Source organism: Daphnia pulicaria, chromosome 1 (genome assembly GCF_021234035.1).
Source record: "Daphnia pulicaria isolate SC F1-1A chromosome 1, SC_F0-13Bv2, whole genome shotgun sequence".
Classification (NCBI taxonomy): Eukaryota; Metazoa; Arthropoda; class Branchiopoda; order Diplostraca; family Daphniidae; genus Daphnia; species Daphnia pulicaria.
Window position 1 is genome coordinate 39,948,168 of NC_060913.1, and position 27,995 is coordinate 39,976,162.

At 40.9% G+C, this 27,995-nt stretch overlaps 4 protein-coding genes, 1 long non-coding RNA gene and 1 other non-coding gene across 14 annotated transcripts; 3 read left to right on the plus strand and 3 right to left on the minus strand.

Annotated features, from left to right (window-relative positions):
• Positions 1-477: 477 nt before the first annotated feature.
• LOC124320269 (protein glass-like) lies at positions 478-9,554 on the plus strand. 6 transcript variants are annotated; one of them, XR_006913822.1, is made up of 7 exons: positions 478-1,195; positions 2,000-2,568; positions 3,260-3,952; positions 4,332-4,511; positions 4,590-5,430; positions 5,546-5,740; positions 8,300-9,554. XR_006913822.1 is itself a non-coding variant. In XM_046783069.1 (6 exons), the coding sequence occupies exons 2-5, from the start codon at positions 2,158-2,160 to the stop codon at positions 5,436-5,438; spliced, it is 2,154 nt and encodes a 717-aa protein (XP_046639025.1). In that variant the 5' UTR covers positions 483-1,195; positions 2,000-2,157; the 3' UTR covers positions 5,439-5,449; positions 5,546-5,681. The 6 variants fall into 6 exon arrangements, 2 of the variants coding, with proteins under 2 accessions (XP_046639025.1, XP_046639023.1); XR_006913819.1 differs by having other exon boundaries at positions 484-1,195; positions 3,260-3,973; XR_006913820.1 differs by having other exon boundaries at positions 484-1,195; positions 3,260-3,973; positions 8,304-9,554.
• A 48-nt stretch (positions 9,555-9,602) lies between these two features.
• LOC124320340 (transmembrane protein 184B-like) lies at positions 9,603-13,106 on the minus strand. Its single transcript, XM_046783183.1, has 9 exons — positions 12,941-13,106; positions 12,415-12,658; positions 12,089-12,345; positions 11,646-11,813; positions 11,342-11,511; positions 10,803-10,912; positions 10,588-10,719; positions 10,437-10,521; positions 9,603-10,366 (listed from the first exon to the last, which is right to left on the minus strand). The coding sequence occupies exons 2-9, from the start codon at positions 12,646-12,648 to the stop codon at positions 10,023-10,025; spliced, it is 1,500 nt and encodes a 499-aa protein (XP_046639139.1). The 5' UTR covers positions 12,649-12,658; positions 12,941-13,106; the 3' UTR covers positions 9,603-10,022.
• Positions 13,107-19,286: 6,180 nt separating this feature from the next.
• Positions 19,287-21,653, minus strand: LOC124320425 (ADP-ribosylation factor-like protein 4C). Its single transcript, XM_046783309.1, has 4 exons — positions 20,986-21,653; positions 20,829-20,913; positions 20,159-20,209; positions 19,287-20,068 (listed from the first exon to the last, which is right to left on the minus strand). Exons 1-4 carry the CDS (start codon positions 21,142-21,144, stop codon positions 19,731-19,733), a joined length of 633 nt encoding a protein of 210 aa, XP_046639265.1. The 5' UTR covers positions 21,145-21,653; the 3' UTR covers positions 19,287-19,730.
• Positions 21,654-21,707: 54 nt separating this feature from the next.
• On the plus strand, positions 21,708-26,527 carry LOC124320406. Of its 4 annotated transcripts, none has more exons than XR_006913827.1 (10): positions 21,708-22,355; positions 22,429-22,631; positions 22,685-22,840; positions 22,902-23,021; positions 23,089-23,246; positions 23,307-23,577; positions 23,709-24,315; positions 24,390-24,635; positions 25,162-25,512; positions 25,614-26,527. XR_006913827.1 is itself a non-coding variant. In XM_046783287.1 (9 exons), exons 2-6 carry the CDS (start codon positions 22,455-22,457, stop codon positions 23,542-23,544), a joined length of 843 nt encoding a protein of 280 aa, XP_046639243.1. In that variant the 5' UTR covers positions 21,708-22,355; positions 22,429-22,454; the 3' UTR covers positions 23,545-23,577; positions 23,709-24,635; positions 25,162-25,512; positions 25,614-26,527. The 4 variants fall into 4 exon arrangements, 1 of the variants encoding a protein (XP_046639243.1); XR_006913828.1 differs by having other exon boundaries at positions 22,691-22,840; positions 23,307-23,581; XR_006913826.1 differs by having other exon boundaries at positions 22,691-22,840.
• Positions 26,391-27,995, minus strand: LOC124320513. Its single transcript, XR_006913954.1, has 2 exons — positions 26,847-27,995; positions 26,391-26,738 (listed from the first exon to the last, which is right to left on the minus strand). It is a non-coding gene; the product is annotated as an uncharacterized LOC124320513 (long non-coding RNA).
• Positions 27,642-27,723, plus strand: Trnas-aga. The gene has a single exon. It is a non-coding gene; the product is annotated as a tRNA-Ser (tRNA).

A 27,995-nucleotide genomic window follows, 5' to 3' on the forward strand; every position in this document is an offset into this window, starting at 1 on the left:
GGAACCCATCCTTCGGCCGTTCGAGGAAGTCGATAGATGGATGGGGGTGGGTAGGAGGAGGTTGATGAAAAAGGGGGGGGGGGCAGAGAGAACTAGCAGAACACAAAAAACTATCTGGGAAAAAGAAGAACGCGCGTCAGTTTCCAAGGCCATACAGCAGCAGCAGCCGATCGAAACGTCTAGCCACGGCTCAGGCAACGCCATCTATATCCATTAGCATAATGCAACGTGAGTGCTAAATTCCCTTTCGACGATTCACGAGAAAAATGGCGATTTTCATATTCATCACATTCGCAACTTGGCAGCGGTGGCGCTAGTTGACCGTTTTCTCATTTTTTGTTACCCCCTCCTTTCTCTTTTTTTAACTTTTTCTTTTTTTTGGGGGGGGGGAAAGAAAATGGGTGGGGCTGAGCGAAGAAAAGAAGGAAACACAGAGGAGGGGCGGCCATTGCGGTTCGGATATCCAATCCGAACCTCTTCTTTTCCCAACCAGGGGGATGGGGAAGGCCTGCCCCCTTTTCTCTGTGTGTGTGTGTCTCACTTCTTTTTCTGGTGGTGCCGGGTCCGCTGCTGCACGCCCGCCCGTGAGTGTGCTGTCTGCTCCTGTGTCTCGTTCGTCGTGCACACAGGACGAGAAGCACCCCTTTTCTTGCTTGCTCCTTTTTGATTATTAAAAAAGGGAAAAAAAGAGATCCGTATGTGTGTGTGTTTCTTTTTTATATTATTCCCCCCGGCACACAGAGTCACACACACACAACTACTCTGCTGACTTGTGTGTGTTGTTCTTGTTTGCGAAACATTTCTTTCATTCGACAACACACCACCACCGCAGTGCGAGCGGTTTGTGCCCAGGCCTGATCGGTCTGGTGAGCCTCACACCAACACACATTTTACTTGCTACACATTATTATATTTTGACGGGGGGATCTTTACTGCTACTGCTGCTGCTGCTCACTCCATTTTTGTTTCGCCAAAATAATTCGTCCACCGACTGTTTTGTCATTTCGGCAAGTCTATCGAGAGAAAAAAAAGTGAGTGTGTGTGTGAATGACCAAGTGAGTTTCTTCTTTCAGTTTTGCCCATCTAACGCACACACTCTGGCCCCCAAGATCATGGAGCCGCTGCTGCTGAGTAAGATTGATCGGATATTCAACTCGCTCAGACCTCAGAATCATCCAAGCCTCCATCACTCGACGTAAGTTAACCTTTTCCCCAGTTATATCTCGTCGTTTGTTGGCTTTCCCAGTACCACCATCGAAAATTGGGACAGCACGTGCAACTTCTACTGTCCTTTTTGTTGTCAAGGGTAAGGTTGACTAGGTTTATCTGTAAAAGGTTTTTCTAAACCATCGTCATTGGTGGCCCAGGTCGATCCTTTTTATCGGCCATGGGGTGAAATTGATCATTTTTTATTCGACCCCCAAGAATTGCTGGGAAGAAAAACGGGGAATTGTTAGCCCCCTCGACCGACCGATGGCTGAACCACTTTGATGGGTTACTGCAACCCCACAAAGAACCATGCACAACATCGGGTTGCTGCAACCTATTTTAGGCTGCCTTTTTTTTGTTTTTTATTTTTTTTCCCCCATTTTTATTTTTTGACCCGCCGACAGAGTATATACCGGGAGGAGGAGGAGGAGGGGGGTCGGGAGTGTGTGTCTTTACATTTTTCACCGTAGATGTCGCTGACGGCGCTGCGCTACCGCCCGGCGGGATTTTTTTTCCCGCCGTTTTTTTTCTCTTCTGTCGGCTTTTATTTTTCTTTATAACTGCACTACCACACCAACATTTTCTTCCCAGTATGATCTAACTCTCTGTTCCCGATTTTTATTATTACTTCCCCAGCAGTTGCGTGTCCCGCGGGGTCGTGAAAACATTTTTATTTTTTCATTATCTCTGATTCATCTGGAAGGAATGTATAATGACTTTATTGAAACGTTTATAAAACATTTTATTTAATCGATTTTTTTTTCCAATATTTTCTTTTTCGTGCACACAGGTTGGAGTGAACTCTTTTATTTTTATTTTTATTTCTTTATCTTTTTTTTCTGGGGGGTGGGGTTGAGCGGCAAAATTTCAAATAACATTTTCAAAGTACAAAAAAGAAAGAAAAGAGTCGGTCGGTCGTCGACGGGGGGGTTTTGAACGGATCCTTCCATGATGAATTATCCAGTTTGGCCGGATTCGGCCGGGGTGGCCGGTTACTCTCGGACATTGCTGGGCCAAGGTGGAGGCGGAATGCGGTCGTCGTTGGCTCCACCGCCACCTCCTCCGCCTGCAGCCCCCTCAAGTGCCGGGACCGCCGATGAAGGAGGCACCAACAAATGCAACCCGCCGAAATATAACGTCACCAACGGAGGAACGGACCCGACAACTATTCAACGCTCAGCCAATCACCATTCATCTTCTTCCGCAGCCGGCGGATCCTCGTCGTCCTCGGCGGCCCGTTTGAATAATGGAGACGATTGTGGCAGCAGTGGCGGCGGAGGAGCTCGAGGCCATCAGCTCCCCTCGGCGGACAAATACGCCCCGCTGTCTTCCTTTACCGACGACGACAGTCTCCTCAAGGTGAACTCGATTGGGAGTGGTCTTTTACACAGAAATACCTTTTTTTCTTACCTTCCTTCCATTTTAAATAAAATTAGAATCGAAATTACTGAGAAAAACACCCAACAAAAAATAACTAACCACTCGCCTCGATTATGATTACCACCATCTGTAAATTATTCCGGAATAATCGGCAATGGAAAAAAAAAGAAAAGGAGAGTCGAGAACGAAACCTTCACTGGTTTGGGATTTCTAGGAATCCCCTCGGTCCAAGAAGGTCTAACACACACCTGGGTATCTCGTTGATTGCCGTATAGGGTAGATACTTTTTGTTTCCATCGCGTGGAAAAAGGAAAAACTCGTTTATTCTGGGTATAGAAACAATCCCAGAATTTAAGAAATGACAATTTGTTAGAGACTCTCGTGACATTTCTTTGTTGCTTTGTTTATTTCTATCTCGCGTGTAATCGGCTATTTTTTCGTAGAAATCGAACGCAGTCTATTTTTTCCTAGAATGAACCTGAATTCCGATTAAATAGTCAAGTCCACTGGTTTCACGTTAAAGAGTTGAAAAAAAATTGACTGATTACCTTTCCGGTTTTGTTTGTTTTAAAGTGTGTAATTTAAAGTGGAAGTTTTACCTCCTCTTTTTGATTGATTGTGAAAAATAGTAAGAAAAATGGTAATTGAAATAATTGGATTCCGCACACAGGTGGCGACACATTTTCTCAGCGGTGGAAACGGGCAGGGTCGACACTACATGCCTATTGCCCGCGATTACTCAACATTGAGCTATTCCTCGGGCGTTTCCGTCAGTACAGCCGGCTCCTATTGTAATCCCGGCCAGCAGCAGCAGCAGCAACAACAGCAGCAGCAACAACAACAACAGCAGCAGCAACAACAACAACAGCAAGTTGCGGCCCTCTCGTTGGAACGACCGGGGGGTACGGCACGCAATCCTCATACTTCAGATGGTGGTCCGGGAGCCGGAAGCCGGATATCTTCAGCGTCTAGTTCAGATAATGGAGGACCGAATACGGCCGGCGGCGCGGGCCAACCCAACCCGTTACTCTCTCCGTGCAGCGTCATGGAAGAAGCCTCGAGTCCCGGCTCGACGACCAGTCAATTATCCTATTTGGGTGCCCTACAAAGTCCGGCCAATTCCGGCTTGACTCCGCTCGGCTTCCCAGCTCCGTACCTTTTAACCAAAGACGGTGCCGGATTGGCCGCTGCGGCCGCAGCTGCCGCCGCCCAAGCTGCTCACGTCGCTGCCCAGCAGGTCGGGCACGGTGGTGGGCATGGAGGGCATGGTGGACATGGCGGCGGCGGAGGACACGGCCACAGTGGACACGGTAGCGGCATAAGCGGACCCAAACAGAAGAAAGAACCTAAACCGGGCAGTGATGTACGTTCATTCGGATGTCAGGTATTAATACCCTGGTATTCCGCACTCCTTTTTGGCGTTACACAATCTGGGGAAAGGATTTTCAAAACCGGTTTTCCATTTATTATCATTTTTATTTCTATTTTCACGGTCACTTTCCCTTTCATTTTTTTTTCCCTATCCAACTGGTTTTTTGTTTGTGTCTTGATTAACATTCAGTTAGCATGTCAGTGTCATCACTTCTCGGAAGGAGATTATATATCTTGTCTAATTTACAATGACCATCTTTGGAAGTTTTTTACAGTATTTCTTTTGAATTTTTTCATATCTACTAACGGACGGCTTCCTGGAAATGCTTAATATGTATCTACTCTCCTCTTGTATTTCTTGCTCCTTTCAGGTTTGTGGACGTGGATTCAAACAAAAGGCGACGTTGGCTCAGCACGAAAGGACCCACACGGATGAACGACCGTTCGATTGTCCTGATTGCCACAAACGCTTCCGTCAGCAGTCTCACTTGGTGCAGCATTTACGGATTCATTCGGACGAGCGACCCTATGGATGCACCTACTGCGAAAAGGTGCTAATGCCCACAACCATCTAATCCGTGCGGATGTTTTGTACTAAATATTGGATTCCGTCATGGATTTTTGTGTAGGCGTTCCGTCAGAAGGCGATACTCAACCAGCATATCCGGATCCATACGGGAGAGAAGCCGTACGTTTGCCCACAGTGCACTAAATGCTTCCGACAGAAAGCCATACTTAATCAGCACATCCGGACGCACTCGGGCAAACGCCCCTACTCTTGCCCGGACGCCAAATGCAAAAAGAAATTTGTCGATCAGGCGTCGATGGAGAAACATTTCAAAAAGCATATCGAGGATGACCAGCAGCAGTTGCTGGCCGAAGCACGAGGCGGACCTGGGATGAGGTCCACCAACGCCGGAGGACGCAACAATGCCAAAGGATTGTTGCGGGTCAAATTGAACAATTCTGACCGACCGGCTACAACTTTCAGCCGCGTCTTGGCGCCTGGCGCCGGCGGGATCTCGACTCAGGACCGGGCCACATCTCCTTTCCCAATCAACATGATGACCCGCCCTGGACAAAACAATAACAACAACAACAATAATAATAATGCCGCGTCGGGCGCTCCTACTCCGGCCGGAACTGCTTCCGCTTCTCCTGAACGGATGGCCGACACTCCGGCTGCTAGCCGGATTGAATTAGCCGCCCACGAAGGATCATCTCAACAAGCACCGCCCACTTACCTGACTCATCACGGGCACCATCACCACCACCAGGCGGCTGCAGCCGCAGCAGCCGCCAGCAATCCAGCTTCCGGCCCTTACCATTTTGTTCCGTTTCCTCACCGACCCTACCACTATGATCTGCTGAGTCTCGGTTCCATGGGTCAATCCATGTACGGCGGCGGAGGTAGCAATAACAAGATGGCCGAGCAGCATGCAGCAGCCAAATACCGCTCGGATGCTTTGGGTAACTAATTGAATTCTGGGTAAAACAAATAACTCAAAATGGCTCAATCGACGAAAGATTTCCTAATGTTGTCAACTTTTCATCCCTCCCCCTCCCCCCCACCACTCACGAACAGGCGAGGCTCCTCACAGCCAACAAATGGGAGGCGCTATGGATAAGGAGTGCGTCGGAGGTGCCAACAACAATATGGCAACCAACTACACGGTTAATGGAAGCGTCAAAAAGGATAGTGTTCCTTAAAGGAAAAGGAGAAGAAAGTTTTGGGGAAATTTAAAACCTACCGACAGCTAGTAATGACGACAACTTTAAAGTATATATCTCTCCTTTTCTTCTTTTACATTTTTTCAAAAAATATCAACACATCATTTTGACACATGTATACCACCCCCCCCCCACCCCCCTCCCTTTTTGCTGGCGGCTGATATGCAAAAGAAAAGAGAGAGAATTCACTTAGAAGGAAGTTTTTTATTAACGGGAAAAAAAGAATTTCCCTCCGCTTTCAAAAAAGACGGAATTGTTGTGTGCCACCCGGTGAAACGTTTTGTGCCGCCGTTCTCGCGGCTTAAAAATTAGAAATAAGGGAAAAACATTTTGACAAATAAGAGTTCGAGAAAACCAGCCTTCAGGCCATGTTCCTATCAGTTTAAAAAATTGTTAACCTTTTTCCCCCTTTTTATTTTTTAATTATTCATCTGTTTTTAAGTAAATCTACAAAATTCATAGGAAAAGATGCCATTTTACAGGGGCATGCAACTTGTTTCATATGAACTAATTTTCAGAAAAGACAAGAAAAACATTTCTTTTTTAAATCTCTCTCTCTCTCTCTGTCCCATCGTCCGGGACTTATTTTCTTTGTCTGTTGCGTTCAAAGTATACGAGAAAAAAGTGAAAACAGACAACACACACACAAAGCACACATTAGACGAAAGTTTGAAGTGATTTTTCAAAAAAATCCCGTGTGTCATTGTCAATGTTGTCGTCGTTTTTCCTTTTTTCGTAACCGTTTGCAGGGTGTCTTTTTTCTCTCCTCATTATCTCCTTTTTCTTATGATAACCGATGGGTTCAAAAAAGGGAAAAAGTGTAGGTTCTTTTTTTATTTCGTGTCGCATGTTCCTCCTCCTCCACTATATTTGAAAATGTCTAGACATTTTTTTTTAACGAGAAATAAAGGAATCAAAGTTAGTAGACGGATCGATCAACTAGGAGGCAGACGGAAGTATCGATCGGAGTCGGGGACGTGTGTGTCATGCCAAAAGCGAGAGCTCGCCGTTGTTGAATTTCTGTCTTTTTTAGACAACAATTTTGTTTATTTCTTTTGACAAGAAATCGCTTTCAACTGCAGTTTTATTTTTATTTTATTTCCTTTTTTAATTTGTCGTCGCTAGGAAATCCGGGGGCGATTAGTTCTTCCTTTATCTCCCTTTTTTGCAATTAGCTTCAACCCGCCAAATGCAGCTCAAAAGACGCAAAAAGGGGAAAATGGCTTCCAGATCACAGTTTTCTTTTTAATTTTAATTTGTTAAAAGACGATGAAAATCTGGCGCTATTTAGTAGCAACTTTATTTTGTTGTTTTATTTCATTTCCTAAGAATGAAAACAACAATTGAGGAAACAAAACAAAATTATCGGGGTGCCATGTAGGTTCAATTCTTATTTTATTTTATTTTTTCGGAAAAACGGAATGAACGAAAAAATAATTATTTCATTAATTGATTTTTTCTGGTTGATGGGGGTTTCGGTCGGTGTCTGGATGGAAACCATAAATCTTTCATCGTCGCTTTGTGATACGAAAGAGATGTAGAGAATGGTTTACTTTTATTTTTGAATTTCTCCAACTTTTCTTCTTCTTCGATTACAAAAATGCGTTTTATTTTATTTTTATTCAATTCACTTGGCACGTTGTTAAAAACAGCAGAAACAGGTATGAACCGTCGTTCAAAATTTTTCGAATTTATAGCCAAGCAAAGAATTAAAAAAAAAACAAGAAAAATTGGCTGACTAAGATTTTTTCCCCATCTTTTTGAAATATATACAGTCATGCGTGAAAGTTTCTTGAACAGGCAAATGGCTCTCTATGTTTTCAGTTTAATTTGACGGAAGGGATACTACGGTGCCTACCGTACCCCCAGTATTTTGCGCCTTTTTCTCTTTTTCTTTCGTAGGTAAAGGAAGAGAAGAATATAAAGAAAAAGAGAAAAGGGCGTAAAATATCGGGGGTACGGTAGGCACCGTAGTATCCCTTCCGTCAAATTAAACTGAAAACATAGAGAGCCATTTGCCTGTTCAAGAAACTTTCACGCATGACTGTATATAAATAGCGTAGAGAAGGTTTATATATATATTATTATTATTTTAGTCTATGGCGTGTGTTTTTAAACAAAAAACTTCCGATAAGAAATTTTCAAACTCTTCCGGTTCCTCCCACCCGAGAAAAAGAAATCTGTTAATTGTCTTTATACCACTTTTATCTCTTTTCCTTTCAAAGTAAAGAAGAAGCAAACACTCCCGACTGTGATGTCATCACGTTTGTTACTCGACAGGAAGCTAAAAAAAAAGAAAACTAAATCACGATAATGTTGCTCCCCCCTCTCATTCATCCTATTTCTTTTATTCCTGTATACACACCCACCAAAACAATCCACCCCCACAAAACAAGGAAACACACAAACACACCGGTTTTATAGTTGTTCTCCATCATTGAAATTCAAACGAAATTTTTTAGTTCTTTTTCGACAGTGTGTGTGTGTGTGTTTGTCTCAACAAATCAATTCGTTTCTAATAACTATTAGGCCTACATCAGACACATTTTATTATAATAATTTAGCTTTATTTTTTATTATTATTATAATTTGTTTTTATTGTGTTGAGGAAGGGAAAAGAAGGAGAAAGGAGAAGGAGAAGAAACCGATTTTTTAAAATTAAGAGAAAGAGAAAAATGAATCGCGTCCGCCACACGTGTTTTGTATACGTACACACCTCTGCCTTGAAAAAGAAATTAAAACAAGTTAAAAAATTTAGAGAATTGCTAAAGAATGATTTGTGAAAGAGAGATGATAACAAGTTAAAGATGTTGATGATGCGTCTCCCGCTGGTTCGATTGATCTTACGTGTCTCTTTATAATAATAATTTCGTGCGTGTTATTACTTTTTATCTCGTTGTTAATTTGGTTGTTCATTTTTTTTTATATATATATAAAAATTGATCCTTGATGACGTGCTTGATTGTATGAATTTTTTCTCCTGAATTTTTCTCGTTTGTTTAAAAAAAAAAGTTTTCTTTGTTTTTTAATTAAGATCCCTTCGCCTGCCCTTATTCTCATCCGCATGGTGTCGCGGAAGTAAAACACACACACCCTCCACAAACAATGTTTTGCAAATATCTTTTTTTTTTTCTTAATTTTTATTATTTTTGATTTCCCGAGGTCTACAAGGTACGGATGAGCGGAAAGAAAGGAAAAAAAAAAATAAAATGAAAAAATCTAAAACATTAAAAAAATGTAAAATAAAAATCAAAAAAAAAAAAATGTGAAAGGAAAAAGAAAAGAAAGAAAAAATACCTAGTGCTGTTGCGGATTCACAAATAACACTGCCACGTGGCTTCGAATACACTAGAATGTGCAAGTCCGAGTGATGTTATTATATATCTTTGGTCTTTTTTATCAGGCGAAGCTACCGGTCGACTTTTACAACCGGTGGTTTGCCGTATATGGTGGTAACATGTTTTTGTTTTTCTTAATGATTGTCTTTCCATCTGGTTTGTTGTTGTGTGTATTTCGGTCTTGTTAAACTTCAATCACATGGAAAAAGTAACATTTTGTCCCATTCGTAAAACGTCGTCCCATTATAGGGGGCGGCACAACCTTGTTTTTCTGGTTTCTTATCAACACAAAAAAGTTTTACGGAATAATAATTAGACATGTCGATGACGATAATGATTGCGTGTGTGTGTTTAGTGCATCAGGGGGGAACATTGAACTCGTTTCGGTGCCAAAAAAATTGATTACGCAAAATGAATAAGAACAGCATGCGAAGAAAAAGAAGAGCTGAAAAAATGGCGCCTTCGTTATCCAAATAAATTATGACACTCGACGAGAATTTCAAAAAAGAAAAACATTTCTCAAAAGAATTTAAACAAAAGTTACCGTAGTAGTAGTAGTAGTAATACACACTCAACACTGAATGAAATATATTTATAATATATATGTACGGTTTACATGAAATATTATATAGTACGTTGACCCGAGGGAAACTTATACAAACATTTTTCAGGGGAGGGGAGAAAAATTATTACAAATATGGTTTTAATAGGGGGGTGACGAAAGAGAAAAAAAATTACCGCTCCCGATCCATAGCGATTTTTTTTTTTCAAAAGAAAAAAGGTATTTTGTGTGATTTTAAAACACAACAGCAGTAACGATCATGTAAGAGTGTATGTGTGTGTCACCGTAATGGCGGAACGAGACGTGCGGAAAATAGTTTTCCATCTCTTTTTAAAAAAGAGAAAAATGCCATTACACCGTTTCAAGTGTGTCTCGAATGTGTGTATATGTGTGTGTGTCTGTCTGTGTATCGTGTAAATGGTTGTCGAAGCTCACTGGAACTCGTCGTCCGAGCTGAGTAGCATCGTCTTTTCAGTGTAAGCGAGACGTGATGGCGGGACCCCAACTGGACCTCCTGACTGGGCGGGAAGATTAGCTGATGGTGACGCAGCGGTAGAAGTAGCAGCAGCCGAAGAAGTGGAAAACGAAGAAGTAGCAGCACCACCTGAAATGACGGGGCGATGAGCTGAAGGGGAAGAAGTCGAAGCTGCACTGGATGTCGACGGAGGAGGATGAAGAGTTGGAGTCGTCCGGTGAATTGCAGGGCCCGATTCATCAGTGTCAAATGTTCCGTTACGGCTTGTCCTTCCACCAGCGCCACGAGATGTCGATCCACCTATAAAACGACGATCGAAAATTAGGTCTGACTCAACTTTCGATAAGAAAAAGATGATGAAATCACATACTGGCGCTGTACTGCGTGTACTGTTGATATTGCGGGTGGAAATTATGGAAAGCGTCCGTCATCATGTCTTTCGGATTGACCGTTTCCTATATACAGACCACATAATCGATTACATCGCAGTTCTCTCTTGACCAGATTGGATAACAAAATACCTTCAAACTGCTCGAGATACTTTGCATGGTGACTGTGCGACCACGCGAATCGGTGGCGCAATTTTGGGCGTAAACCGTCACTGGGAAAGCGTAGCGCAAGGCCACGGCAGCGAAACCCATTTCAATGCAGACCTGGGCGATTTCAAAAGAAAATTAATGGATGGCGATTACAACTGACAAGATAGACAAATAAGACTACTACTACTGTATCTTACCAAAAAGTTTTGGTAGCCAGCCGAAACAGTTCCAGCGTTGGTAATTGTATCATCGGAGGCATAGATCGGAGCGATTATTTCCAACGTTTCTAGCACTGCCAGCAAGACACCTGGAAAAAAGAGGGGAGACCACACACGCGTTAAAAGTACTTTTTTTCTTTAACACAACATCCATCAACCACCTCCACAAATATATACGATGATGGTATTTATCTCTCGTAAGGGATGGAAAAAAAAAACTGAATGTCCGATAACTAAGATGGGGGGGAACAATGTCAGCCGGAATTTTTTCTCGTGAAAAGAAAAAAAAATTCTCACCGTGCAGTTTTGTGTACATTTGAGATCATATCTCATCATCACTCGGTTACAGAGCAAGCAATTTTTATAGATACATTTTTTCCTCCCCTGAAAAACTTTCCAGTCGTTAAGAATTTGAGATTTTTACGATCATGTGAACAAAATTGCGGTTGGCCAATGATTTTCTCGAATGAAAACGATATTCCTTAAACAGCTAGAGAGACCAAGGTGACCATATTTACCTTGCCAGAAGCACAAAAAGATGATGGATTTGATGATGGCAAATTTGAGAACCGGGTCGTAGGGCGAGAGCAGGTCTTTGGTGGCAAAGAAGAAGAGGAAAAGCGCGTAGAGAGCCAATGTGATGGAGACGTTGTTGATGATCGTGATGTAAAGATAGCCGGACTGGGGGCTATATAAGAAAGTTTAAAAAATAAAAAAAGTAACAATCCCATCATCAATCAGACGAGCCGAAATAGATAAAGGGAGGGTGGATCTTGGCAAGAAATCATGAATAGATAATTAGATTTATGGTATAATACATACCTCCAATCGCCGTCAGAGTAGAGACCTTGTGATTGCAGGATAACAGTCACAAAAGCCATGCATGGCTTGACGGCGCAAAACTGAAGGGTGGCCTGTTTACAAAAACGAAGAAATTCGATCGAATACTGACGCCCCGATAGACAGCAGGTGCAGTAGAACCAGCTCGATCTATAATCAATAATTCAAATTAGTCGAATGAAATTTTAATAATTTTCTCCATCTCATTTCCATAAATAGCTAATTTGTATATTCTCTGAGTAGAACTTTCGTTTCGAAAACGAAGAAACTCGATATTAGGGGATGGGTCACCTTTTTTTGCATTTTGATGACCCATCCCTTTATCCATTTGACAAGTCTGGGCATGTCAGTACCGCGGATGTTCAGTTTTACTTTACGTTTTAGACAGTTGAGTTATTTGTGGTTCAAGATGTGCAATTACATACCTGATTGGTTTCCCTCTAATCTCGCTCATGATGTTGCCTTCTCCACCGAGGTATTCGTAACAGAGACTCAAGAAGTTGTAGATGACGAAAGCCTCGTAACAATCTCGGAATGTGTCAAAGTAGACATAGTAACTGTTTTTGTGGAAGAAGAGGAGAGAAAACCAAGAAGTAAGAGCATAGATGGGGACAATGAAGAGGATTCTGACTATCCAGCGCTGCTCAGAGGGGTGAGTGTAAAACCTCAGATACTGGTAAATCTGTAAGATAATACGAAATTAGTTGAGAGACTGTGCCACATTTTTCAGCGTTGAACAAGTCAAACAAACCTGATGGCAAGTGATAAACACAGCTGCCCAAACGAAAACTCCTGCTATTCCTTGGGCCGAAGCTGACATTAACCATATAGAATCGTGATGGTGAGGTGATGGAGTAGTAGATGCGTTTGAGAGGATGCTGGAATTGCTGTAGTCTAGTTCAGTCGAAGCTGCTGTGGTCTCGAACATTGTTGTAATTGTAGTAGCATTCCAGTCTCTCGTGGTTCCATTAAGGTTTGTTGTCATTTTCTCAAATCTATAATGAACATAAGACAGATATTGTTCTAAACTTCCACAACCCAATCATGCGAGTATAGCAAATGGCCGACTGATTTGTTCTCTTATCAAGAACACGACGAACAAATATTCGGAGCAGAACTAGTGAAGGAAAATGGGGCGACGTCAGCAATCGGCCCACACACAAAAGTCAATTTGACTTCTTTACAACAGGGAAAAAAGTGACAGCTGGATTTAAGTCGGATTCCAAACAATTAGCACTCGTTCAATCCTCTATTGTATAATACTGCAGAATACTCACGACTTAGGCGAGATCAACAACACGAACGACGATGAACTCGAAGTGCATTATTTGTCTTCGTATATACCCCCCCTTCACTTTTTCAATGTATATGCGATGAAGCAATCAGGTCTCTTTTCTTTATCTCCTGCTGCTCTAGACTGTCCTTCGTGATCGTGACGCGCAGTGTTGCCAACATGGCGGCAAAACTCTTGACGTTTTTCCTCTCCAAGTTTTATTCCTTTTCAGTTATTTCTTTCGAGTTTTCTGTGACCAGTTTTTTCCAGGCCCTCATGTTTTCCCATTGACCAGATAGATATAAGATATAGCAATATCCGTAGTTTCGTAACAGCAAAGTCAACATTGACGTGTCACTTTTATCTAATGAAATTTTATCGATCGTACGGGGGTCTAAAGGTCTACCAACGTCTCGGATGTCAAATACTTTTACAAAACGTTCATTTTTTTTCATATTCCCGCGTGAGCCTTGAAAAGTTGCTTTTTGTTTTGTTTTTTCAAAAAACAATCGCATCTTGATGATGACTGCTGCGGGGATATGCATTTCACATCTGTCGACTAGTCGGAGGTCTTCGCTCCTTTATTTTCCTTTTAATGGATCGGGAAGATTTCTCACGCAGGTCGGAAGATAGCACTGCTGTTGCTTGGCTCGAAGCCAATACTACGATCAGGTAGGTGTTCTCACGACAGCTGAAATTACCCATTGCTTGTTGTGCTTACGTGATTTTCTAACTCCTCCCCCAACTCTTATTCGAGCTGTTGAGTTCGTTCGTGAGTCTTTTCGAGTAGACAGTCATTTCCCCCCCTATCAAGTTGCACTTTTCGCTTCGATAGTTTTGTCGGTTACGATCCGGCGTTGAAAGTATCGAAATATCGGCAAGTGATGATGTGAATCTCCAATCAGATTATAATAACGGCCAATCATTTTTCTCTGAATCTACACGCTGCTGATAATTTAATAACGGCGTTTTAAAAAGCCTCGCCAATCGGCGCTATGTCCAATTGGTACATTCCATCATATTAATAATAAATCCTATTTGACTTTTTGCTAGTCATAGATGGCACACGTGTACACACATATCACCTCTCAAAACGTCAGTCGAATCAAATGGTCAACGATTGATGGATTTTTCCTTTGGTCGTTGCATGGGATACTGTGTGTAAAACTTGATTATCCATTTGTTTCGGGAAAAAAAATAAAAATAATAATTCTTTCGGAAAAATGGAAAAATTCGTGACGGCTGTTATTATTGCCTGTCTTGTCTGCGAGCGTGCGCGTGTGTGGTTATTTCTTTAAAAAAGAAACAGGGTCATTTACATTTTCTCCCGTCCGTTTCTTGACTGGATGGTCCGTATGTGTGTGTGTGTGTAGGGGAGTGCTAGGGATTTCTTTTATTACTTTTCCATCCAGAATATTATGACGTGTTTGATATTTCTTTTTAAAAAAATATATTTTTCCGAGTATCGAAACTCTTTTTTCCGTCCCTCGTGTACACGATAGTCACGGTAACGGAATGTGCCGCACAACATATGCAAATGACCTTATCATCTCCATATTTCATCACGAACAGGAAAGAAAAAAAAAGATTTCCTTAAAGAAAAACTCCAAAGAAAAGTTGATTCTTCTTTATTTGGGTTTGCTGTTTTTTTAAATATCGGCCGGGAATTGAAACAATTCAAACAACAACAAAATAAGACGGTCAGCAGTAGCCCGTCTGGTGTGTAGCCAAGCGCTTATTTCACGCTGCTGTTCACATGGCGGCCCATTGACCCACTTCCGGCGGTTTATTTTAGAGACAAACATCGATTGGGATTTTTGGTGTTTTTATTTTCGCAATCGGGACAGACGATACCCAAAATGTTAAAATAGCCTAGAGGAGCTTTCTAAAGCAACAAAAAACGAACGGGATATTAAATTCTATATTTTTCTCGTGATTTTTTTGTTTAAAAAACAAAACAACGCGGGCCGTGAACTTTTGAAAGTTCGTGGTATTATATTATATATAATAATAATCGAACAACAGTCCGTACCGTTGCTTGTATTCAATTAACTGTTTTCAGCAGGGCGGTGTTTGTCTCTCTCTCTCTTCTCGTGTCTACAAGAAATTTATTCGGAAATATGTTTTTCTTTTCTCGGCGTTGGGAATATTACCGAACAACCGCACGCCACATCATCATCTTATACACAAACTGTGTGTCGTAGGCAAAAGCCCATAGAAATGTTAGGTTTTTTTTTTAAACGAAATTTATTCGTTCCAAAAAAAGAATTTCAATGGAAAAATTTTTTCTTGGTTGACTGGCAACCTGCTATTCAGTCAAGTCTTTTGTTGGAACCAGGTCACCTCCCCTATACACAATAAAACACCTGGATTCAAAAAAGAAAAAGGAAAAGTCGCCATTTTCGGTGTGTGTCCCTGTACAAGTTTGTTGTATGGATGCGATTTTTCCTTTTTTATTATTACGACCGTTACACAGCGCCCAAATATCGACAAAAGGCTCGTTGATGGTTCTTGTAACTATAAATTTTAAATTTATCGCATTCATCGCTTTTAGGACGTGGATTGAATTCGCCGACGAATTCAAGAAAAGAAAAAAGTTTCCAAAAACGAAGAAGAAAGTATAACTTAATTGCGTACGCAAGAATAATTGGCCAATGTCCAAAATACTAAATTTGAAACGTTGAGTAAACATTTCAACCATAAATGACAATGTCATTTATGTAATTCAATCAGGTTTTTCTTTAAAAAAAGAAAACAAAATGTTTTCGGCTCATTTTTCATCCAAAGCGGCGATCACGTACAGTTTTTCTTGTTGTAATTCCTTTTTTGAAAAACGCGGGCTACCAGTTTCTATATTTGTGTTGTCCCAAGGTAATAAAATACGATCGTTTCTCTTGACTTAAAAGTCTGGCTCTATTTAGATTAAATTTACACACACACATGCGCAATCTTAACAACAACCAACTGCAATTTCAGCTTATCCTCGTAACTTTTAATGACACTGTAAATACTTGCTGTATATACGGCATGTTTTTGAAGCGAAAATTCTGAAATGTTGAGACTCTTTGCTAGTTGTTACATAGTCACAAAACAAAAAAGTTATGGCATGTTTTTTAACGTTTTATTGCACGACAAGCTCACCAATTAATTTTACCGGTTAGCCGTTTCGTTTTAAAACGAAACAAAATTCCTGTTATTCTGATTCGATTTTGAATGTTTTATACTTGCCATATGCCTGTGTTTTCAAGTGGAGTCATTTTCCAAATTTTTTAAAAAAAGAAATCCTGGTGATGGAGGTCGGGACGCTCGATTTTGTTTTTGTTTTGTTCCAAGTCGTGGTGGAGGGCATTAAAAATAAATCAAACGTCTTCCTTAATTGTCAATTTCCCCTAATTGGGAGATGTACCCAATCGTTTTTTTCTTTTCAAAAATAAATCTCTCCCTCCAACATTTTGTTTTTTTCTTTCTTTCATGTGTTTCTTGTAACAGGTAGAAAAGAGCAGAGGGGGGAAACTATACAAGAGGTGATGGTTGGCACAGTTGGGGGGCCAACTGTATTTTTCTATTCCCCTCTCACTCAAAGAAAAACCTCGTCTACTTGTCTGTCCTTTTTCGTGTCTAAAAATGGGAGAATCGATGTGATTGTTTTTTACCATTTTCAAAAGGGGGCCCCCCTCTTTTATACTTTTTTACTCTCACAGTGGTTTTTCTTCTTTTCACTTGTTCTGTGAAGGTTATAAACACGAGTCAAAGTTGATGGATCGTCAACTTACAGGTAGAGACAAGGGGTGAAATTTCACCTATATAGAAAAAAAGAAACCCCTTTTTATCTTGTGTGTCAAAGAGAGAGACCCCCCTTTTATCTTTTACGAGGGTTAACTCTCTGTTAGCTGCTGTGCTTGTTTGTGTTCACTGGTTGAAACGAGTTGAACCGTTTCCTACCAATTGAGTTGGGCTGGCTGGCAGTCCTATCTTCTTCTTAACGGTTTCTTATTCTTTCAGTTATACGGTCATAGTTTCAACGAAAAAAGAAAGAAACGTTGAATGTAGGTTAATTGTACTCTCTCGTCCGCTTTTTTTTCTTTTCTTTTCGTTTGTTGTGAATTTTTTAAGGAGCGGGTCAGCCCAGTCACGTGACCCGAAAGCGCGCGATAACCAAACATGGTTCTCCCTTTAAGATGAAATTCCGACCGAAACTCTCGGCAACTTTTACATTTTGGTTGTTTTATTTTACCTTGAAAAACTAAATAAGTAAATAAAAATAAATAAATACTGTAATAGACGCTGACCGCTGGAGAGAAAAATGTCCACAACAAAAGCTAGGATCGATATCGACGTCGTTATATAATAAGCGCCCGGGCAGAGACGCACCTTCTTGGCTCGTAAACAATCCCCGAAAAAATAAAAGTTTCTCTATAGAGCCTATATGCTTGTGTGTGTGTCACAAAAGAGAGAATTTGACGTTGATATGGATGTAAAGATGAACATTCTTCCTCCCCCGTTTCTACATCAGAGAAAGATGCCGACTCTCTTTTGTCCGTCTCTCCCCCTCAAACCAATCAAACATTCCTTAAACTGCTCACGAGATAAGAGAGTGGGACCCGCCCGTTCATCCCCTCCTCATCATCAAGAGCTCGTCGTGATTTAAAAAGTCGGCGTTTATAACAAGAGGCGCTTGATTATATAGCTTCATCCTGATAGCTAGCTGGCTGTATAGATCTCGAACATGTACATATATATATATATGTACAAAAGCTTGTCGTCAATATCCTACAGTGTCTATGCAAATCACGCGTATCCGTCACGGACAACTGACTGGGCCGTTCTTTCGGTAGAAAAATTTCCCGGAGCTGCTCGAATCCAATCAGAAGAGATGGCTGATTATGGTAAAGCCTTATATATATATATAAGCCTCTTCTTCTTCTTCCGTCTTGTTTCTTCTTCACGTTCATCTTAGCGTGAAATAAGCCCGCGGGCAAAAGGGAGAGACCTCAACTTCTTCTCCGTGAAGGGAATTTTTCGACAAGAGCCGGAGGATGAGAGAGAAGGGTGTGTGTGTTGTGTATGGCCATCGCCGATGCGCTATATGGTTCCGTGCTTTCTTTACTCCGGCAAGAGTTCCTCTTTTTTATATTCCGCCCTTTCTGTATACGCATGGCGGATGCGTCTACAAAAAGTACCAAAGACTCCGTGACGAGGGCTTGTTGTGTGTATTATTTTTCTTTTGTGCTGTAGCTAGAGAGAGAAAGAGACAGTGCTCGAGTCTTTTCTATCGATGAGGCCTCGTTGGTTGAAGAATATAGCCGTCCACAATATATATAATGGGATTGTCGAAATACTACACCGACAGGGAAAAAAAAGATAAGAAAATGAAATTCAAAGCCCCCCTCTCCTTTTTTCTCTTTCTCGAGTCAATAACAACCAAGCCCTAAAAAAGAAGGGGGCAGTTGTTATATTATCAGCAGCAGCAGCAGTCAACCTATAACGATGGTGAAAAGGCGGACTTTTTCGTTCTTCTTCTTCCACCCCACCAGCAGCGTATTCGATTTCGTTAACTTCCAAACATCTACCCCTCTTCTTCTTCTTCCTGTGTCCGAAGACATAAATACAAACGACGTCACAGATGGTTAGTCACGTGAGTTGCCGAACCCAATTGGAAGGGGTTTTGTACTAGACACCACCACAACCCAAAAAAAGTCGGAAACTTCTTTTTCTGAAGTAGACAAAAACAGCTGGTACCAGCTGATATACATACCCGACCGGAAAGAGATATTGAAATATCATCGTCTACATGTGTGTGACCTGCATAGTATACAGCAGTATGTGCTGCGTGCTAAATTCTTTTCAGTGGAACTAAAAAACCCCAGCAAATGGCGTATTGTTCGGCCCAGCAAGAGACTTTTCTTTAAAAAAAAAAAGTACTATAGTTGGAAATGAACAAGACAAAAAAGGAGATGAATAGCTCTAGCTGTGTGTGTGTTGTTTAGGACGTGGTAAATCACCGGGACTTCCCGGCTGACACAAGATTCTTTTTTAAAATAACAAGTTGATTGTGCCACCACGATACAAAAGCTCGAGCTCTGACGTCACAGTAGACTATCAATAGATCCTCAGACTGGATCCAAGGTGAAGTGCCAGAAAAAGTGCACAGATAGGGAATGGGGCGGAAGACGAGAGAATGGGTCGTGAATTCAAATGGGCGTCTGCTTTAATCAGTGAAAAAAATAAAATAAAATAGAAAAAAACTTTTCTCGACCCTATAGGATGGATATATATGCACACGTGTGCAATTAAAATAAATTATGCATCCGACCGTAGTTTACGTCTATAAAAGACAAACACACTGCATCTTCTTTCGTATATCGTTATCTTATTCATTCTTTTTTTTTCTCTTTCGTATCACATTGGCTTTTACAACACGCACGCTCACATATATCAACAAACGAACCGAACACACACAAACACACACACGAGAGAGGGAGGAAAAAAAAACAGAAACTTTTACAATTGTACAAAACCAAAAAAAAAAAGTCGAAAATAATACACGTACACGACTCTTCCTTCTTCTTCTTTGAAGTTGACCGAAAGTGGCGATAAGGGCGCAATGAGCAAAAACAAGAAGAAGAAGAAAAAATAGACGAGATAAAGCAAGAGAGCGGAAAAATAATACCACATTCCCGTTTTGTTGTTGTTGTATATAGTTATGTCCATGTTATGCTGCCAGGCAACGTCTTTGGTGCGTGAATAAATCCCCTAGAGGTTTCCACAAGAAGAAAAACAAAAAAACTTCAATTTCATTTGGTTGGGATTTTATTCTTATTCCGGTTCATTTTCGAGTGTTTCTTGCGTTTGTGGATCATTTCGTAGAGAATGTCTAATCCGTCGTCTAGACCTTCTCCGGTGATGGCGCAAGCCGGTTGGACGTGGTAGAGATGGCCGGTGCCGAGTTCGTGAAGTCCGAGATGTTTTTCAATTTCTTTGGGATCTCGAGCTCCGGGTAGATCCTGTTTGTTTGCCAGGATCAAAATGGGCACTTGGCTGTTGTCTGGGCTTTTGGCCGTCCGCATCAATTCCATTTTAGCCTCTTCCATTCGCTCCACATCGACGCTGTCGACGACGAAAACGATGGCATCTAATAACGGGCACAAGGTTTTTCCACAAGAGACATTAGCAAACCTGATTTTATTTATTCACGCAATGTCCCGTTTTCTTTCTTTCTTACCTGTACAGCGAGTGTAGGACTTCCACAAAGGTCGTAACTTTTCTTGTCCACCTGCGCGCCAAGGAATAATAATAATAATAAAGATGAAAAAATATTATTTGAATGGGCTGTCGGAATCGATTTACACTTGCAACATTTTCAGCGAGCAAACAAAACGTCGGGAGTTGACGATGAGAAAATGTCCATAAATCATTTACGACTGGCTTAGACTGGCCCCATAGCGTTCACTAGTATTCGACCTCGGTCGCAAATTTATTCCACTTTCAACAACGAATTTGGAAACTCGACAAATATACATTCAGATGTATCAGCGATACAATCAACTCTCTGGCACAGGCCGATCAATGACTATCAATCAAACGCTATTATCCCGGTGATAAGTGTGTGTGTGTTGAAAATGCAAAGGCCCTTTTTTTAAGTATATTCTATACCTTTCTTGCCTCCCTCGAGTGACTTCTTCAGCCTGTCAGTTACACCAAAAAAATTATTCCGAATCTCTTCAAAGAAAAAGAAGCGACAAACGGACCATCTTCTTGGCCTGAAGTATGCCAGACGCTTTTGAAACTTTCTCCCCCCACTGAATAATAATAACAATCCTCTTCTTCTTTTAAAAAAAGAACTTTCTTCTAGAGTGGCTTTAGATTGCCGTAATATGAAATGTTTTCCTTACCTACATCCCAGACTAGAAACTGAGTACCCTTGGCTTTGCCCGACAAGGCGCGGATTTTCTCGCAATTGAAGCCGATGGTGGGCACCTGTAATAAAATGACAACCGTTTTGGTTATGACTTTGTTTACGTGATTAAAAAAAAAAGAAATGAAACGAACCGTGTTGACGTATTGATCGAACTTGAGCCGGTAGAGAGCAGTCGTCTTTCCAGCGCTGTCTAAACCGAGCATGACAATGTGCAGAGTTGGATGAGTCGATGGCAATGTCAGATTCTCCAGGAGGGAGCCGCCATTCGTTTTGCCCATATTGGCTCCCATGGCGTTTACACATAAATCAATTCACTGTCGTTTTTTTTTAAAATTATTTATTTATCAGTTTTTTTTTTCTTTCGTGAAAAACAATCGAACAAAATGTTTTTCCAGTTAGAGGACCATTTTTGGTCAACAATACGAGACACACACACACGAAACACTGACGGATGTCCTTTTTATTTTTACCGACAACCAACTTGTTTTTCAACTGGTTCAACTGTTTCTTCTTCTTTTCATTTTTCCAATGACTCACACACAAAACGTTGATTTGTCGCCAATTTAGTTTTATTATATTCCTCTCTTGTGGGGGGGACGGTCACCAACTTTCGCACGAAGCGTCGACGACACACTTTTTTTTGACAAATGGCGGCAACACAAAAACACTTGATATAATTAACACTCGAACGCCAACTCTCTCAACAAAATTTCACAACTTGAAATTGTCGATCAAATGACGGCCGGGAGACTTGGCCGTGAACGTCCGTCCGTCGACTGGAAATCATGGTGCTCAACTGAAAAAAATATGAACTGAACACTGGAACAAAACCCAGCAGGGCAGGAGAAAACTTCGCGGTAGCTTCAGGGAAGACTAGAGAAGTGGTTGAGGCGGTTGTTGTCAGCCCTGCAGCATTTCCCTTCCTCCCTCCCTCCCTCCCTCTCCTTTCATTGATTTTTTCAAGCACCATCTAACGGTCGGATGACTAAAGCTTTTCAAGTGCTGTGGCCATAGACTTGTCAGCCCTAGCTTCCGGTCCGTTATTATTCTCTTTGTCAAGGTTGCGTGCACATTCGAAAGTGCACCACAAGAACGTTTGTTACATCCTCACAAATTTTACAACTTTCTTTATTCTCGGGGAGGGATTTCTCGTATATTCAAATAATTTGGCTGTGTGTAGTCTCGGCGGCAGACCCATATGCCCTCTATCAAACAGGTAATTCAACTCGGAATTCGAACTCTTGCGGTCGTCTGCATTGCGGTTCCGAAATCCCACACGTTGAAGGTTGGGAGATTGAGACGAATATATATATAATACAAAGTTTTCACGAGGAAGTTGTGGTTTCTGTCTTCGGTATTCCCTAAATACCGCAGTTGACTAGCCGAAAAGACTCGAGTACTTGCTGCTAAATGCTCGCTAACATCCCTGATCAGGGATTCGAGCGAGCAGCCCGTGAGCGTAACACGTGCTCAATGAACGAGTCATTGATCCGCAGAGAAGGTAAAAAAACAACTCTTAAAAAACAAACGCAATGCTCCGTGTCTCACTCTTTTTTTTTTAATTTGTTTTATAGACTGAACCGAAGTAAAAGCAGCAAGCATGATTTCAGCAAGGAAGTTATTATCCAACAGGTTGATGGTTACCTTTAATATCCCATCACAACATCTGGGGACGAAATCAGAGGCTACAACCACTAGTAGCTCTAAAAAAAAGTTCAATGATAGTGCTCTGAAAAAATGGGCAATAGTGTCACCCCTCGTTGGAGCCAAACAGCTTGTAATAGTCATAAAAGCGTTCACACAGATTCACTTCAATGATTCAATTTCTAGTTATAGGCATCATCATTTGTAACTGGAATTGAAGTTACACCTACAGCCATTACATGGGCTGTATTAGACACTCAGTTAAATGAGGTTGTTGATTGTGGATCTTCACCACTATTTAGTGAAGTTGTTCGTGTCAATTCATCTTCTATACTTGACATGGTAATAAAACCAATCTTCATGTACATTTTCTATTTACAATAAGATCATTTTTGATGGTCAGGCTCATCAGGTGAAAGATTTGATACCGAAAAGTGATTTGTTTGTCCTGGAAGAAAAGATGTGGACTAGAGGAGGGATCAAATCTAACATGGATATGGGGACAAATCTCTTGACATTTCAAGTAAATCACCTTAATAAGTTTCTTTTCATTTTAGGATTTTTACTCATTTATTGTGATATCATAACAGGCAATGTTGTATGCACTGCTCAATGAAAACTACATACCTGAAGAGTCTCTACCTAAAGTCTTTTACATCCAGACCAAGGCCATATTGAAACTTTTTAATCTGAAAGTAGGAAATGAAAGAGTATCTAGTCAAAACATTGTACATAGGATGATAAGAAGGTAAATTGAAATGAAATAGTTTTTCAGACACCCCATTTTATGTTTTTAATTTTATTTCAGGTCTGATGTTGGCTACATGTTGGACAACAGTTGGGAAAATATGGGCAGTTTAGAAGTAACCAAAGACGATTATGGTAGGATCGGTTGGTCTGATCCAGAAATGGTCAAAAAGATTTGGACTCGTGACGAGCTTTGGAGAGAGAATATTTCAAATGCCATTCTAACCGCGCATGCCTTTACAGATCTCTGTCTTAAAGAAGACGGTGATGCTCTGCGTTTATTATGGAAGCGCAATTAAACTGATAACTGGAATTGTTGCAAATATAGTTGTGTAGGTAAATTTTATATCAAGTTTTTTTTACGTGATAATGTTAAAAAAAAATATAAATTTTGTTCATAATTATTTTCTTTTCCTTTCCCGAATTCTAACTTGTTATTTTTTGCTTTCTCAAAAAACATTAGAGCCATCTGTGGAGTTGAGTTGAAAGCTGTGTAGACTCGAGAGCGATGATTTACTTGGCTGAGAATCAACAACAAGGGATCGATTCCATTAATTTGAATTATTAATCGAGGGGTTATACGAGTTCGTAAAATTGGCCGCAGTCATGTTTACGTGAACGATGACGTCAGAAGAAGTATACTGTATCTCGTGAATCGTTACTCAATAGACTCATCCAAACACTTGAGAGAGGTGGCGCCTCAATCAATAATACTCAATGGTTCTAAACAGAAGAAGTCTGTCATTTAACTGCTGCTGCTGCTGGTTGTAAAAAGTTTGTTGCCCTCACAGTTGAAGGCACCATCTGCTTCCTATTAATCAGCTATGGCTTATAGACGACGCCGATATTATTAAAAACGACTCCCGCTTGTTCACTAAGCAACGTGAGGGGAGGGTTATTCAGTATTCCCTCACGACTCGTCAAGTTGGATAAGCGAATTTATCCAGTTTCATCAGCCAATGATTCAGGATCAATTTTCCCGAGATCGTTGCGGTCGAGCAGTATATAGTGGACGACCCGGTAGTGGTCTATTGACGTCACCAAATATTGCACTATACAAGCGTGTTCAGGTCGTATCCGGCTGAAATTAGTATACATTTTTTCTTGTAACTTTTTATTTTATTATTTTTCGCGCCTAATGCAGACAAGATTTTCGGTCAGGAGTTCTCTCCTCTCTATGGCGAACGTGGGGGCGTTCTAATGTTCTATACACGTCCAACCTTCAGTTACCTTCGGAGCGTCGGCCAGAGCAGAAGCTTTTTCTACACACTAGTGTGTTTCGTATGGAATCGTGAGCACGCGTTGTCCCACAAATAACTTTCCTGCTGTACAGCTTTCTATTTTGTTCCGACATCCAGTGTTCGTTCATTAGCCAACTCGTCGCCAGGAGGTACGTAACTGTAAACTTTTCTTCACATTTATTTGTAACGATACGGCCCTTGCTCCACACTATACAAATGTGTAACTAGGGGTAAAAAGTGAAATTGAGAAAGTTTTTTTTCCATTTCTTATCTTAGTACCCCTCGAGGATCGTTGTGAGTTTAAAATCCTTTTCTGACTAAGAAATTAAAACGTTTAAGATAAACACGCTATTTATCGTTCAGTAATTAAACAAAGTGTGTCGCTAGTCAAACTGAAATTTGCGTCTGCTTGGATAATCGGCACAGATGGGGTCTGCGTGCGAGGCCTTGGGACGCATTAATATCCAACTTTATTTCAGCACCTGTCGCGAATGTTTTTCACGCCCAAGGCTATTTTTCTAATACCCCGTGGATTATTTATTTGCCTGTCGCCATCGAAATTTATTCATTTTTCTGCTTAATTGACGCCAACGTCCCGAGAGAGTTTGACTGCATAATAAAGACGTTGTCGTTGAGTGGTGAAAACAATCATGTGGTTTCTGATTTGATTTTTAGATGATCACAATCGGCGATATGGTCCATCCATCGGCCCAACGAAGTGAAACGGTTCAACAAAGAGAACAAGAAGATTTTGTTTTCACTCCCCAACACAGACCTATTCAACCTTCTCCGACGAACGGCCGTTCACACTATCAGCGAGTTCAGTTCCGGAGAATGTACCGTTACGGATTGTCACTGCTGCTGGTCGGGGCCCTTTGCAACTGGATCGGTTTCGCCCAACATTATTTCGCTCCAGTTCGGTATTTAGGCGTCGGATGCGTCGTTGCTGGTGCACTTTGCATCTGCATTGCGCTTTGTCGGTGGCTAACGATTCGTGATAGATGCAGCGATCCATCCACCAATCAGGTTGGTAATATTTTCTTATTTTTGCAATGATTGGCCTAGTCTATAACGAGCTGTCAACATGGATCATTGATTTTCTGTCTCTTTTCAAATCCCCATTGCAGGAGGTCTCCTGTGGTGCAGAACCCAATATTCATGTCATAACCGTCTCTGTTCAGAATGGCGATTCATTCCAGCAACCAGCCAGCATCCTCACCAAACCACCTGATTACGAGACGGCCGTCGGGTGTAAACCTCCGTCTTACGAAGAAGCAGTCAGAATCTCTCCAGCTGTATTTTTACATCAAAATTCTTATCCAGTATCGGTTACTTTACCCGATTCGGCAGCGCTTGTCAGCACTCCTGCTCCTCCCAGTCGACCGATCGATGGGCAGCAGATCACAAACTGATGGTGGATGTAATAGTATAGACTGAGTACATGTGCACAAACCGGGCTCTCCTCTGCTGCAGAGGGTATGCCCCGCACAAACAGTATCTTTCATGAACCGGCTTGATTCAACTCCGACTCGTTTTTCCTCCGAACTTCAATCCGTAAAATGAACCCGTATGGTAATTTTACGGCCAAAAGTCTTGAGAGAAGTTTATAATGTTCATTATACCGTGTCGGATAACGGTGAAATTGATTGAACAATGACCAATTGAAACATGTTGCAATTGGTTTTATTGTTCTTTTTTACGTAATTGTGAAATTGTGTCTTACTGAAAGCAATTGTAAATAACGCTGCATTTTAAAAATTAGATTTGTGTTTGAAAAATGCAAAGGGACCATGTGAAAAGTTTTCTCGTTACTAAAGATCTTCAATGCGATTTCTTCTTTTTACTCTTTACAAGAATTGTTATAACTATCGTAGATTGATGGACGTAAAGTTTTGAGTCTCTAGTCAAGGTTCAAATGTCGTCAATGATTGCGAATTATGTTTCAAATGCCATGTCTGCTCGTTGACACTCCGTCCTTGCACATTGTATCTCCTTTAATGCGCGATACATCAAATAAAATATGTTTTTTGTTGTGTTGAAATCTATTTTTAAAACTCTATATTTACTGCAGAAGAAGGCTGTACAATTGAATACACTCTTCTCATTTCCATATTTTAGAAGGGCTAGGAGAAATAAAATCTTTTGGGATGGGCCTTTGTGCTTGTTCGAATGCTAGAATCTGTATGTGTACCGTTGATCGATGCAACGTCCTTGTCGCTGTCGCCTAGCCAACCCCGACAGACTGTGGTATCCTTTGAATATTTCATCACCCGGGAAACATGGAAAAGTTAAAAAAAAAAAATTGTATGTCACAGACCTCTTTTTTATTTTATTTTGTGGAATGGAGATAATCAAAATACCATAGTGAAGATTTTGTGTGCTACCAGCAGTAGTTTATTCTCTTATTGTGTGTTGTTGACACTCTTTGAATGTCAAGCAGCTGCCGTTGACGTCAATCGGGAATTGCAAACTGGTCTGTAATCTTGATAGCTAAATTTTACGTTCACTTCCGTTGGTTGAATTTCCCATGATTCACAAGCGAGTGAAGCGGCTACTGTTGTAAATAAAATATATAATTCGATTCTTTTGAAGGATTTTTGGGTTGCATTTTGGATACAATTACTGCGTGAGCAGTGAGCTAGTAGTTTCAAGCCTGTATGATATAAAATTTATTTGTTATCTTCAAACTTTTCTGAAAAATTTGGATCAGACTCATGTGTGTCTACTCTGTCTGGCAATCAACACAGTGTGGTCCTAAATGAGGGGCTATTCATAAAATGTTACGTAGTACGTTTAGGGTGGGGTGAGTTGGGGTCCGATCATCAAATTAGGAGTGGGGGGGGGGGGGTCTCAAAATTAATACGTAGTAATACAACTGTTTCCTAGTTGATGTTAACTGTGAACGAATTTAATTTATGAACATTGAACAGTCCCTGAACACCAAGGAAAACTTGTATTGATTTGTTTGTTGATGGGAACTCTAACACATTCCTCAACCTAAATACAGAAGCAGCCAGATAGGCAGAAGCAGAAGTGATGATTCAACGCCCTTTTCCCAACGTGGAAAACTTTATTTATTGGTTTTCATGTAGCGTAAAACATCCAAGACTTTTACAGTGATGAATAACTTTCTTAAAAATTATAAAGTGGTATGTGCAGTTGTGGCCGAGTGGTTAAGGCGATTGACTAGAAATCAATTCCTCTCTGAGGGCGTAGGTTCGAATCCTACCAACTGCGAATCTTTTTTCCTAATGATTCATTTCTCAAGACTAACTGAAGATTCTTGCTTTCAAAACCATTTAATAATTTAGTTCTCTATTAATGTAAAACTTTTACTTAAATACCTTACAATCGAATGTTAGGATAGCGCTAGTCCAGTAGGTAGCTAAACTTAGGATTCGAAGGATTTCAAAATTATACATTTTCAATTGTTCATGTATCACTCAAACAGTAATTGGGTACATTAGAGAATTGGAGCCCTTAATATTTAATGCTGCCGACTGCCGAGT

Bases quoted from the DNA above. Each gene is read 5' to 3' on its own strand.
- LOC124320406 (XM_046783287.1), top strand. From the start codon at position 22,455: ATGATTTCAGCAAGGAAGTTATTATCCAACAGGTTGATGGTTACCTTT. The intron at 23,022-23,088 runs GTAAATCACCTT...ATATCATAACAG, and splicing joins CAAATCTCTTGACATTTCAA to GCAATGTTGTATGCACTGCT. The intron at 23,247-23,306 runs GTAAATTGAAAT...ATTTTATTTCAG, and splicing joins GTACATAGGATGATAAGAAG to GTCTGATGTTGGCTACATGT.
- LOC124320340 (XM_046783183.1), bottom strand. From the start codon at position 12,648: ATGACAACAAACCTTAATGGAACCACGAGAGACTGGAATGCTACTACA. The intron at 11,814-12,088 runs GTATGTAATTGC...TATTGATTATAG, and splicing joins ATTAGAGGGAAACCAATCAG to ATCGAGCTGGTTCTACTGCA. The intron at 11,512-11,645 runs GTATGTATTATA...TTTCTTATATAG, and splicing joins TACTCTGACGGCGATTGGAG to CCCCCAGTCCGGCTATCTTT.
- LOC124320425 (XM_046783309.1), bottom strand. From the start codon at position 21,144: ATGGGAGCCAATATGGGCAAAACGAATGGCGGCTCCCTCCTGGAGAAT. The intron at 20,914-20,985 runs GTTCGTTTCATT...ATTTTATTACAG, and splicing joins TCGATCAATACGTCAACACG to GTGCCCACCATCGGCTTCAA. The intron at 20,069-20,158 runs GTAAGAAAGAAA...GCCCGTTATTAG, and splicing joins GTCCTACACTCGCTGTACAG to ATGCCATCGTTTTCGTCGTC.
- LOC124320269 (XM_046783067.1), top strand. From the start codon at position 2,158: ATGATGAATTATCCAGTTTGGCCGGATTCGGCCGGGGTGGCCGGTTAC. The intron at 2,569-3,259 runs GTGAACTCGATT...TTCCGCACACAG, and splicing joins ACGACGACAGTCTCCTCAAG to GTGGCGACACATTTTCTCAG. The intron at 3,974-4,331 runs GTATTAATACCC...TGCTCCTTTCAG, and splicing joins TACGTTCATTCGGATGTCAG to GTTTGTGGACGTGGATTCAA.